This window comes from Poecile atricapillus, chromosome 28, assembly GCF_030490865.1.
Source record: "Poecile atricapillus isolate bPoeAtr1 chromosome 28, bPoeAtr1.hap1, whole genome shotgun sequence".
Taxonomy (NCBI): Eukaryota; Metazoa; Chordata; class Aves; order Passeriformes; family Paridae; genus Poecile; species Poecile atricapillus.
This window is the reverse complement of record NC_081276.1, coordinates 3,098,759-3,111,030: the sequence shown is the minus strand read 5'-3', so window position 1 is coordinate 3,111,030 and position 12,272 is coordinate 3,098,759. Positions and strand designations below refer to the sequence as shown.

At 64.0% G+C, this 12,272-nt stretch overlaps 1 protein-coding gene across 2 annotated transcripts; it reads right to left on the bottom strand.

Annotated features, from left to right (window-relative positions):
* Positions 1–6,349: 6,349 nt before the first annotated feature.
* On the bottom strand, positions 6,350–10,765 carry PLPP2 (phospholipid phosphatase 2). 2 transcript variants are annotated; one of them, XM_058858716.1, is made up of 6 exons: positions 10,608–10,765; positions 8,613–8,764; positions 8,044–8,321; positions 7,802–7,859; positions 7,515–7,691; positions 6,350–7,419 (listed from the first exon to the last, which is right to left on the bottom strand). In XM_058858716.1, exons 1-6 carry the CDS (start codon positions 10,657–10,659, stop codon positions 7,282–7,284), a joined length of 855 nt encoding a protein of 284 aa, XP_058714699.1. In that variant the 5' UTR covers positions 10,660–10,765; the 3' UTR covers positions 6,350–7,281. The 2 variants fall into 2 exon arrangements, with proteins under 2 accessions (XP_058714699.1, XP_058714701.1); XM_058858718.1 differs by lacking the exon at positions 10,608–10,765 and adding an exon at positions 10,055–10,593.
* Positions 10,766–12,272: the final 1,507 nt, after the last annotated feature.

Sequence of the window (12,272 nt, the reverse complement as noted above, 5' to 3'; positions counted from 1 at the left end):
TCAGCCCGGGCCCGGCCGGCGCGCGGGGTGTCAATCAAAGGAGGCCGAGCGGCGAACGAGGGGGCGGTGCCGCGGTTTAACCCTTGCGGGGCTGGGGCACCGGAGGGGACCGAGACGGGACCGGGGACGGGTCGCTCCCGCCGCCCCAGGCGGGTTCCCGGGGCACGGCACGGCCCCTCTCAGGCCCGCGGCGAGGACCCCCGCCTCGGGCACCGCAGCTTTGCCCGCAAAACGGAGCCGAAAGTTGCACCGGAGCCGATGCGCCCGCCGCTCCGGGCAGCGGCGGCTCGGCTTCGGGGCTTTTTGCTGGTAAACACAAGAAGTCGTCGTGTCCCGTTCCGTGTCCGTCCGCCCCCCTCTTTGTTGTTTTTTTTTTTGTTGTTGTTGTTGTTTTTGTTTTTTTTTAATTAAGAAAATAAACGAACCCGACACCACCCACACATCCCTTCCCGGGCTGCAGGTCCCGCCTCACCGGGAATTCCCTGCACCGTGTGGTGCCGGGGAGCGGCAGCATCCCTCTGCCAGACAGAGCTCCTGGGAAAGGCTCCTGGGCCAGCGCTGTTTCCCAGCCCCAGGAAAGGGGTCTGACAGCCCCAGCTCCCTGCGGTCACCCCACATCCCTTGGGATGGGCAGATATTTGCACTGGGAAAGGGACGCTCCATGTCCCTGTCCCAGCAGCCCTACAACACCCCCTGCACCCCCACCAGAGCTGTCACGGTCCTCCCCGAGCTCCCCGTGTTTCCAGCCACAAAGCCCAGGCGCTCACAACCCACTCGGGTTTCCTCGTGGATTTTCTAATGGTTTTATTCCTTTCAGGGAGATCGGTGGTTGCTCGACATTTTCTGCTGCTGCAGGTCAATCCAGGCTTACACTGAGCAGGAAATAAAACATTTGAGGAGCAGCAGCTGTGAGGAGTCTGTTTGCCTCTCCCCCTCTTTAACCTTAATCCAGGACCAGGCCAGCAGCCCTTTCCTCCTCACCACAGCTCCATCCTCGTGGTCCTGTGGCCGTCCAAAGGCAGCGGTGGCTCGGCTCACGGGACAGACCGTGGCCGGCCACTGACGCCGGTTGCCAGCAGAGCTGGCAGGGTACGGATTGGGAGAACCAGAGCCCCTCCTCAGCGACAGCAACTTGCCTCTAGCCTCTGGAAGAAAAGAACAATAACAATCATAACCTCAACAAACCCACTGAGATAGAGCAGGACTGTGCAAGGGCCACCCTGCGCCTGCCCAAAGGACTCAGCAGTCCGGGGGTGATGGGCTGTGCTGGCCCCTCGGGCTGGGAGCAGGATTTTCCAGCTTCGAGCCGGGTTCTGCTGCCTCTACCGAGTCAGGGAGCGCCCTTAGTCCCACCGTGGGAAGCCCAGCTCGTTTAGCCCCATTTTTCCCAGTCTGTTCCCTGGCAGCCTCGGGATTTTCTGAGAGCAGCTGTGATCTCAGATGGGAGATCTCCCGTTACTCCAGCTCTGCTGAGGGCAGACAGGGAGAGACTCCTCCACTCTGGAGCTGGGGATGCCTCTGCTCTCACTGCACCACTCTTGGCTCCACACCAGCAACCAGTGGGGTTTGTGCTCTGTAGAAAGAGGGGGGCTGCTGGGGAGAGCAGCAGAAGAGCAGTCTCCCAACCCTTATTATATTTTAAAATGTAATAGCAGCACGATGTCTATTTTCATAGACAGAACAGATCATTTCTGGAAGAGGCCCATAAATCTCAAACAGAGGGGAAATAATTTGGCCAAGGTCATGTTAAGTCAAAATATTAAAATAGAAAAAAAAAAAAAAAGCAGTTTAGAGCTGGACTGAGGCACATCTCTATTCTAAACCTCTCTCCCCAGCCTGGGAACCCTGTCCCCCTTGCCCTTCTGCTTCCCAGCATTACACCATAGGGCTGAGGGGGGCCAAGACACATGTGAGGGCCTGGCTGAGCGGCGAGACAAAGGGAGAGCAAGAGAACAGGCACCCCAGCAAGGATCCTGCTGATCCCCTGTGCCCCAAGGACAGCCCCCCTGCAGCAGCCCCCGCGCACTGTGCCATGAGCAGGCATTCAGGATATGGGACGGGCTGGGCTGTCCCCCCTGGCTGCAGCACCACAGCGATGTTGGCAGGGGCAGGGAAACGCCATTTCCAGGTGAGGAAAGTCCTGTCAGTGCCATTTCTCCTGTCCTCACCCGCAGTCCCTCTGTCCCATCCCTAGTACCAGGGCTCTGGCAATGCCATCCATCACCAGGGCTGCTCCCACAGCGCATCCCGGGCAGAGTGGGCTGGGGAGAGGCACAGGCACCCAGAGCTGGCTGGGAGCACGCTGGGTGTCCGGCACAGGCACCCAGAGCTGGCTGGCAGCACGCTGGGTGTCCGGCACAGGCACCCAGAGCTGGCTGCAGCACGCTGGGTGTCCGGCACAGGCACCCAGAGCTGGCTGTAGCACACTGGGTGTCCGGCACAGGCACCCAGAGCTGGCTGGGAGCACGCTGGGTGTCCGGCACAGGCACCCAGAGCTGGCTGGCAGAGCGCTGGGTGTCCGGCACAGGCACCCAGAGCTGGCTGTAGCACACTGGGTGTCCGGCACAGGCACCCAGAGCTGGCTGGCAGAGCGCTGGGTGTCCGGCACAGGCACTCAGAGCTGGGTGTCCAGCGGGCAGTGCTGGGACAGCGGCGGGACTGGCGGGCAGCACGGTGATCCCCGCCGTGACCGGAGGGTCCTGCAGCCACGGGGGGCCTGGCAGCGCTGCTCTGCTTGGCGAGAAATGCCGTGGGAGCAGCGCGGCAGGAAAGGACCCAGGAACACCCCCCTCACCCGCAGGTCAGAGCTGCCCCTGAGCAGGAGCCAGGGCCGGTGGGGAAGAGCCAGCCACCCCGCAGGGTCCGGGGCTCAGCAGCCAAGCTCTTCTCGAGAGCACGTCCCTGGCAGCGCTGCAGCTCTGCGCGGACCCTGGCAAGCGGCAGAAAACAAAACTGCTGCTCGTACCCTCTGGCTGCTTCCCCGGGCTCGGCTGCCAGCTCCCCGCATGCCAGCGAGGCTCGAGCGGGGCCGGGGCTCCTGCGCGGCGGCTTCGGCTCCAGCGGAGCCGCCCCAGCGCCTGCTCTGCCCCGGGGCATCCCCGGCCAGCGCCAAGCGCAGGTGACCCGGGACAGGCACCGGCCAGGAAAGGTTCTTTCTTGCCTGCTGCTCTGGTGTGAAAGAGGCGACATTTAACAACCTCCCCCGAGAGTGCTTTCCTCTTGCCTTTCCTCCTTCTGCGCCGATTTAATTTCTTCTCTAGCCCCCTTCTTCCCTTAGTGAGATCAAAGAAATCCGTGGAACCGGGTACATTTCAGCGGAAACGTCGATTAAAGGGAGAGGGGGAGGCAGCGCTGGTGGGATCGGAGGAGGAGGAGCAGAAGGAGCAGAAAAAGAGAGGTTGGAGGGAGCATCTGGATCCACGCAGTCCCGGCAGGACGGGCCGGACCGGGCAGCGCCGGCGGCACCGGAGCTTGGGCGGCGGCGCTGCCGGGACCGGGGGCTCCTCCGGCCGGGGCACCGGAGCACCGGGGCTCGGCGGCTCCGCCGGGCTCCTGCTGCCCCCTGCCGCCCCGGCGGGACGGGACCGTGCCCGCTCCCGGCCGGTGCCCCCGGGGCCGCTCGGAGACCCCAGCCGGGATTGCGTCCCCGCGGTTGCCTCCGAGCCCCCCGAGCCAGCGCCGCCGCCTCCGCGCGTCCTGGGCCGGCACCCAGCGCCTCCCCGAGCACGCCACGCTCAGGGGGAAAGGCCCACGCGGCGTGGGCTGCCCTGGGGCAGGGGCTGCCAACATCCCACCCGAGGGTGCGATGGCAGCGGCGTCCCCCAGCACATCCCCGAGCCGGGGCCACCTCAGGCTCCTGAGCCGCGGGCCCATCTGGCCGCAGCATCTCCCGTGGCTGCCGTCCAGGGAAGGGGATGTTTAGGGGATGAGTAACATCCTTCCTGGCAGGGCCGCTGCCCGCTCCTGGAAGCTGCTGCAGGCACAGAGGAGCTCAGGCCTTCGCCCGCCTCTTGCCCCGCTCAGCCGGGGAAAGAAGCCAAGAGCGAGGAGAAACTCGGGGATGGGACCGGGGCAATCCAAGCCCATGGAATCGGCACGAGTCCCAGGTGCCAGGGAGAAAGGAGGGAGGATGCTGCGTGGCACGGTGGGAAACAGCCAGGAGGCACAGGTTGGGGAAGGCAGCTCCGGGCCCCCTCTAGAGCAGGGCTGGAAGCCAAATCCTGGCTGTGTGCTGCCAGAAGCAGCTTATTTTGGAAGGGAGGCGTGTTGGCAGAGTGCTTGGTGTGTGGAGCTGCTGACGCCGGGGAACAGGACAGCTCTCATCAGGTCCCAGCCATGCCTCGCAGGCCAACGCTGCTTGGCTTCAGCCCGCAGCAAAATCTGCCCCAGCACAACCAGGACTGGATCCCCAGCTCCTGAGTCACCCACTTAAAAGGGTGGACACTCCAGTCACAAGTCATCACACTGCCCAGGGCCACGACTCACCCTGAACACCAGAGGGGCTTCCTGGGACTCGCCAAACAGGATGGACTGAGCTCTTACCAGCTCTGACCCATCTGGCAAGGTACAAGGTCCAGCCTTGAACCAAGAAAGAGGCACACAGGTTTCATTCCACCCCTGGACCCTGCTCCCCTCTCCTCAGCTCCCAGGAGCAGTACCAGCCTCTCAGGAGCCCAACCCAGCCTCTCCAGGGGCTCAGACCCTCACGGCAGCAGAGTCCATCTGGCAGCTGCAGCAGGGTGCTGTGGCATTCAGCCATGACCAGGTCTAGGATGGATCCCAAACTCCACAGCAAACCAGGGACCTGCTTTGCCTTCCATGGGGCTGAGGAGCCAGCACAGGCAGCCCCTTGCCAGCATCCCTGGGCCAGGGAGCACACCTGGAGCAGGCTGCCGTGCCTGGACACGGCTCGGGAGCTCCTGCACTTTCCGTGTGGCTTGGCATGCCACGAATCTGGTCAGGTCTCAGCCCATCCTGCAGCGGGCACAGCTGTGAGCCGGGGGATGGAGCAGCCAAGCTCCCAACACGCAGCAGCCGGCCTTGCCCTCCAGAGCCGCACACTGCAGCATTGTGGCCCGGCTGGTTTTTCCAGAGTTGCATCCAAGGGGCGCAATCAGATCTCAAGGGAAGGGAGCAGGCACGTTCCTGGCTACGCAGAGGAGCTGTCGAGGCAGTGCCAGGAACTGGGGCAGTTGCTGGGCACTGCAGCAGGCCAAAGGAAAATCAAGCAGGCAGCTCCCAAACCTGGGCTGTTCCTCACTGCCCAGCTCCGGGAGCTGCTGTGCCTTTGCAGAGCTTTGTTTGCAACCCCTGAGGCAGAGCTGCCCTGCCCTGGCACTTCTTCAGCTTTGTTTTACACCAACAGATATTAAACAACCAGCCTGGAGGGCTGGGATGGGGGAAGGACCCTGCTGGGGGAGCAGGGAAGTACTTGTGGGAAGAAGGCTCTGGGAGGAAAACAGAAAAGTAGCGTCAGGGAAAGGGAGTTCCCTCCACACAGGGAGGTTGTTTTTGATCAGGGCTTGTCTAGACTGGAGTCACCCACACTGCACAAGCACATCAACACCACGCAGCCAGCCCAGGGCTTCCTGCTGTTCCCAGGAGGACAGAGGAGCTGCACTCACCGAGCGTGGGCAAGAGCTGACCCTGGGACTGCCCATCCCACCCCCAAAGGGACTGGGGGGACCCTCAGGCTTCCAGGGTGCCGCCTCCCAGGGTCCCTCATTTCTTCCCAGCAGTCAGAAGGCTCAGTGCCCCCAGGCTCCACAGCCTGGCTCTGTCACCTGTCCCCACCACAGCCCTCGGGCAGCACAGGGACACAGGTCAGCTGGTGCAAGGCTCTCAGTTCCTTCCCTGCCTTCCCTCGGCTCCAGCTGCCGGAGCAGCCGAGAGCTGCAGGCACAAAGCGTCACTTTTTCCAAGAGCCTCTCCCTGCTTTCCCTCCTCGCTCGCAGAGCAGCACCGCGATGCTGGGGACTGCAGGAGGCTCCTGGATCAGGGCAAAAGCAGGATGGGCCTGGCTGGGATGGAATCTTGGAGCCCCACGCCGGCCACATCTCTTCTTCAGCTCAAAGGGCTGCCCAGCCAAAGCACAGCCCCCGTGAATGTGACACCTCACAGGCATCACGGGCAAGGAACACCTGGCTCCAGGATGCTGCTGCTCCCAGCAGCCCTGGTCAACCTTTCCCAGGGCTACTGGGGGAATGACTTAGCAGCCCTGACAGCCCCCACCTACAGCTGAGGGGCTTCAGACACCTTTCCCTGGGAAAAGGAAACCCCAAACACTTCAGCCCATCCACTCCAAGGCCAGGAGCATCCATGAAAAAAGAGAACAGGCCTGACACAGACATTCTTTAAGGATGATCTAATTTAAAAACAACATCATAATGAAAATGCATGTATTTTAAAAAGAGACCCACAGCACTCCAGTGCTGGAGGCAGCCACGTGTCAGTGATGGGACTGCTCTGTACCCATTGCCCCCACCTTCCCAGGACATTTGGACAGCTCCACATCCCCATTTATTTTCCTTTACCACAGAAAATGTCTCCCTAGCCCCACCACACACCCTAAAGCATCAGCTGAAGCTGCAGGAGGGACAAAGGCTGGAGCATCCCCTTGCCCAAGCCAGGCATGAAGCAGCCAGGGGGCAAAGAGCTCTGGCTCCCAGCACTGCAGAATTGGGCACAGCCAGAGAAGAGCCTGCCCAGGTACCCTTTGCTCACAGCAGCTGCTGGCGGGCAGGACTGCTCTTAAAGGTAATCAATGGAGCAGAGAAGAGCTCTGGATTGCTTTAATCCTTTCCAAAAAAGTATAGCTAGCCCCAGCAGCTGTCCTCCTCCCTCTGTGCCTGTGAGGATTTGTACTTGTATGGCTGGATAATTTGACAGGGACAACACACACTTGGCCCAGGCAATCTCAGACTTCCCAAGGGAGTTTGCTCTTCGCTCAGTGTGCTTTGCCAGCCCCATAAATCCACCCCCACGTGTGCCACTCTCCCCTCCCTCCCTTCCTCCACACGGAGGGCTGGGACAGCAGCCTTGGGGCGTGACTCAGACGCACAGGGGGTGAGGACATCCCCTTCCCACGGGCAGGACATCGCCAGGTACCGGCAGCACCACGGGCACGGGGAGCCAGGCGCCGCGGCGCTGTGGGAGCGGGAACAGGCAGGGCTGTCCCACTTGTGTCAGCCAGAGGCACCAGAGCCGTGGAGCCAATGGTCAATACAGAGCCAGAGTCCCTGTCCCCGGAGCCAGGAGCACAGCAAGGGGCAGGTCTGCAGTTCATGGGGCACCCCGGTAGCCGTAGTGATTGTGGTCGGGGTCGCTCAGGGTGAGGGGCAGGCTGGGCTTGCGCTCCGGGTCCTTCTCCTCACACTGCCGCGGGGGACGCTGCTTGAAGAAGTCAGAGACGTAGTGGACCTGGAAAAGAACGACGGGAAAGGCGGTTTGGGGACGCCTGTGTCAGGCCAAGCAGGAGCCCAGGCGAGCAGCAGGGCTGCACAGGGGACACTCACAATGAGGACGGCAATGAGAGCCCCCTGCAGCAGCCCCACCAGCACGTCGCTCCAGTGGTGCTTGTAGTCAGACACCCTGGTGTAGCCCACGTAGATGGCGAAGGCGATGAGGAAGAATTGGATGGTGGGACGCAGCAGCCGAGCCCACTTCCCCACCAGCCGGGCCTGCACGTAGAGCTGGGCAGCAAAGAAGGGAGAAATCACCCAGGGCAGGGTCAGCAGCCAGCCCAGGGATGGGGTGCTTGGGGCATGGGACCCGTGGGGGCTTCCTGTGGCACGGCACTTACCGCCAGGAACATCATGCAGTACATCCCAAAGGAAGAGTGTCCCGAGTAGAAGGACAGTCTGTGGGGCAAAAGGGAGGGGTCAGGCCAGGAGCAAGCCCCCAGCTGGTCCCCAGAAGACCCCTACCCCCTCCACAGCCTCTGTCCTGCAACAAGAGAGCCTCAAATCCCATCTGGGGCTGCCACTGTGAGTCCAGCACTGCTGGGCAGGTGGAAGAGACATATCCTGTGGCACCATGGCTCACCTGGACTCAGTGATGTTCTTGCTCTCTCCCTGGCAGACATTCTCCAGCTGCACGTAGATGGAGCAGTTCACCTTGGACCAGTCAGGATTACAGACAGCCAGGAAGTTTGGCCGGAGACGGCCGATCATGTATTTGGCCAGGTCGGTCAGGGACTGGCTGATGGCCCCCCCGAAGAGAAAGGTCCCAACCACCTTGTAGAGAGCAGCCAGGTAGTTGTTGAATTCTGACTTGGAGTAGAGACGGTCAGTGTAAACCAGGTATGCCTCCCCTGATGAGATCTGCAGAGACCAGGGGGCAAAAGGTGAAGTTGGGTGCTCCTGAGCAGCTCCCAGGGGTGCAGGATGCTGTGGTTCTGTGGCAGAGGAGCCCCTGGCATCCGCCTGCCACAGGAACTCACGGGGGCCCTCTCCCCCTCCCTACAGGGAACCAGTCCCATGGGATGTGGGTCTCAAGCTGAGGGTGTTGTTGCCCTTCCAGGGCTCTGGAGGTGGCTGTGCTGGGCCCCAGCTTCCAGATACAACATGTCAGCATGAGCCTGTCCTGGAGGAAAGGGGGTGGCAGCTCCTTACAATGATAACAGTGCAGCTGATGGTGACCCCGGCCATGAGGCCATGGGTGATGGTGTCTGCCTTGTAGGGGTAGCGGATGGAGTCATCGTTGCAGTAGAAGCCTCGCTTGTATGGGGAGTTCACCAGGGTCAGGATGATGAAGGGCAGAGACGCTGCAAGGCAGAGAGAGGTGAGGCCTGGGGACAGTGGCCAGCAGGCTCCACACCAGCACACAGCACCACCCATCTCTCATCCCTAAGTCTCTGCTCCCTGATGCCAGGGAGGGATCCCCCCCAGGGGATGAGGTCCTGAGCCACCTGTACCCAGGGCAGGAGGACCTGAACCCACCAGTGCACTGCCCTGACAGCGATAGGGCCCTATCAGAGCTCACAGATGCCTGCAGCACCCAGATACCACACGAGACAGCCACAAACGGGCACCCACAGAGCCTCTATGGTTGCCCCACTCCTCCCCAGGCACAACAGTGGCGAGGCCTGATCCTGTGCCCTCTCCTCACGCTGCCCAGTCTTTCAGCCTAGGAAGACAGAGCTGATAAAATTAATGAGCGCAGGCATCTTGCAAACCTGTTTTACAGCAGGTAAAACAGTCCCAGGTGAAACAGGGTCCCAGAACCCTCACAGCAGCTCCAGAGAGCCAGCGCTGGGAGATGCTGGTGCACGACCCACCCCAGGCACAATGGGATTCCAGTGCACCTGGCTTGCCCTCCTCATCCTCCCACAGCTTTTGTTTCTCCCAACCTCTCCTCTCCCCCGGCTCCTCGGGGCTCTGGAGGCTGCGCTGGCTGGCTCAGCTCACCCGGGACTGAACCGTCCCCGAGATCCAGAGGGTTTTGGGGGTCTCTGCGCCGCACAGCCCCCCGCTGGAATGGGACCCCCTGCCCTTGCTCCATCCCTGCTCAGGAACAGCCAAGCCCGGGTTCCAGGACGCTCCCCAGGGAAGCGGGCCCCCCTCCCCGGAGGCCACCTTAGGTCGGGCTCCTCTCCCAGTTCCGCCTTTCTCGGCGATTTCCGCCTCCCCTTGTTCCTCCGTCTCCCGGGAGCCCGCACCTTTGTCCCCGCCCGTCCCCGCCCCGGGGGTCCCGCCGCCTCCTGAGCTCGCCGAGCGGGCGCGGGGATGAAGCACCGGGGGCTGCCCCGCCACCCCCGCCCGGAGCAGGGAACCGGCCCCAGTCCCTCCGCCTCCTCCCCGCACACCTCAGACGTCCATTTTCAGCTCAAATTAGACACCAATTTTCTTTCTGGATAATTTCATCCTCCAAAAAAAGCTCCCCTAAAAATATAAAGCACCGGCCCACAGGAGGGAAAAGCGCTCCGAGCGGCACCGGGACCCGGCCTCCCCCCGCCCCGCAGCCAGGGAAGCTCCAGCCGCGATCCCGATCGGGGCCTTTATTTTTAGTCCGTCTTAATTCGTTACTTCCTTTCGGCAGTTTTAGAAATATTTACCCGCACTGGGGGGGCGAGGGGGTCCTAGAAGGGGTGCTCCGAACCCACCGGCCCGGAGCTGCGGAGCCCCCGGCCCCGCTCCGTCCGGCCGCGGAGCGCGGGGCTCGGCGGCGGGCAGGGGGCCAGGGCGGCGGGGGAAGCGTCCCGGTGCCGCCCGAGCCGAGGGACCCTCCCGCAGAGCCAGGGACAGACCGGGCTCCCGCCCCCCCGCGGGATCGTTCCCGGAAAAGGGAACGGCTCCGAGAACCGGGACCCCGGACGGAGCCCGGCAGGGCTGGGGCAGGAGACGGCGCCCGCCCGCCCCCGCCGCTGGTGGCTCTCGGTGGAGGCCCGGAGCCCCGGGCAGCGGCCGGGCAGGTGCCTTCCACGCTGTCCCCGGCCCGGCGGCACCGGCCACGGGCCAGAGCGGGCAGACGCGCGGCGGGGTCGCGGACCCACGGTACCGCCCGCGGACCTGGCCCCAGCCCGGGGCGCGGCCCCACCGAGGGCACCCGCGGGACGCGGAGACGCTCCGGAGCCGCCCGCGGCGGGGGCGCCGGTACGGAGCCCTCACCGACCGCCAGGCACAGCACGTCGAGCGCCACGAAGACCTTCCTGCGCTCCATCCCGCAGCCGCTGCGGCCCCGCGGCCCGGCCCCGCGGCTCACATGGCCCGGAACGGCGCGGGCCCGGCCGGGAGGTAAAGTCCGGGCGGGCGGGGCGGGGCGGAGCGGGAGCCGGTGCCCCCGCCCCGGGCCGGGCCGGGCCGGGCCGGGGAGGGGCGGGAGCGGCGGGGCCGGGGCAGGTGTGGGGCGCGGCAGGGCAGGGACCCCTCTGGACCCAGAGCCCCCTCGCCCGCCGCCGCTTCCTCGGCCCCGCTCCGGCGTCCGCGGCTCCGGCCCTCCCGAGCCCCCCGGTGCCTGGCCGGGCTCCCCGCCTCGGCTCGGCTCCTTCCCGTCCCTGCGCCAAGGGGAAGGGGGAGAAGAAAGCGAGCGAGGCCACTTTGGGAGCCGCCCGAGTCCCGCCCTCCTCGGGCCAATGTCCCGAGGAAAGAAAATAGGGGGGAAAAGGAAATTCTTCCCCTGGAACGTGCTGGCTGCACTGGTGGCGGCTTGTGCAGAGCAGACGTGAGGTTGGCTCGGTGGCGAGATGGGTTCTTGAGGGGGAGCAGGGACATCCCGGAGCCTGTGGATGCAGCAGACACCGGGGTGAGCACACGGGGTGAGACGGGAGCTGATTTACCCGCTGAGATATTGGGCTGTATTTTCTGGGCCTCAGACGTCCTGGGAGCAGAACAAGCTCCCGGTGCTTCCCGTTGGGTTTGGGGACATGCTGAAACCCAGAATGGGAACAGGAGCAAAGGCTGGAGCACAGGTCCCACAGAATTCCCTGGTGGGAGCAGGGACAGTCGCATCCCGGTTATTCGCTCCGTGCCGGATGTCTGGGTAAGGAAACAAATAATACAGAAACCACCCATAGCTGATAACTGCGGGTGATTGAAGTGCAGGGGGAGTGGCCTGTGGAGAATGTCAAGGCTGTTTGTGGGAAGCCGAGAGAGCTGGAAACGCTCTCGGGCTGCCCTGGATTTCCAGGAGAGGGACAGAACCACGGGCCGGCTTTCCCTTGCCCTGATGTGCCCCGGTGCAGCTCCGTCCTGCCCTCCAGTGCCGCGGGGGCCCTGGCACACCGCTGGGGCAGGATTTGCCACACACATTCTGCCTGCAGACCCCAACCAAACAGTTGAGAGCCTCGAGGCAGGAGAGCTGGGGGGATGCCCAGGCTGTGTCGTGGAGTAGGTGTGAAGATTAAGACGCTCTGATAAATCCCCACTTCTCAGCAGTCCTGGGTGTGGGAGGGCTCCGGGCCGGGCCACCGTGGGGACACAGATGTGACAGTGTGGGGCTCCGAGCACGGAGCGCGCAGGGGAAGCGCCGCAGGATTTTACCCACGGGGTCCCGGGGCTGCGGGCGGCGCCGCCCGGGACCGGCCCGGCCCAGCCCAGCCCAGTTCGGCCCGGCCCGGCTCGGCCCAGCCTGGCTCGGCCCAGCCCAGCCCGGCCCGGCCCGGCCCAGCTCAGTCCAGCCCAGCTCAGCCCAGCCCAGCCCAGTTCAGCCCAGCCCGGCCCAGCTCAGCCCAGCCCGGCTCGGCTCGGCCCGGGAGCCGCGGGCGGAACGCGGAGAGCCCGGCCCGGGGCCGGCGCTGTGTCGCCCTCTGCCGTCCGAGCTCCGCAGCTGCAGCC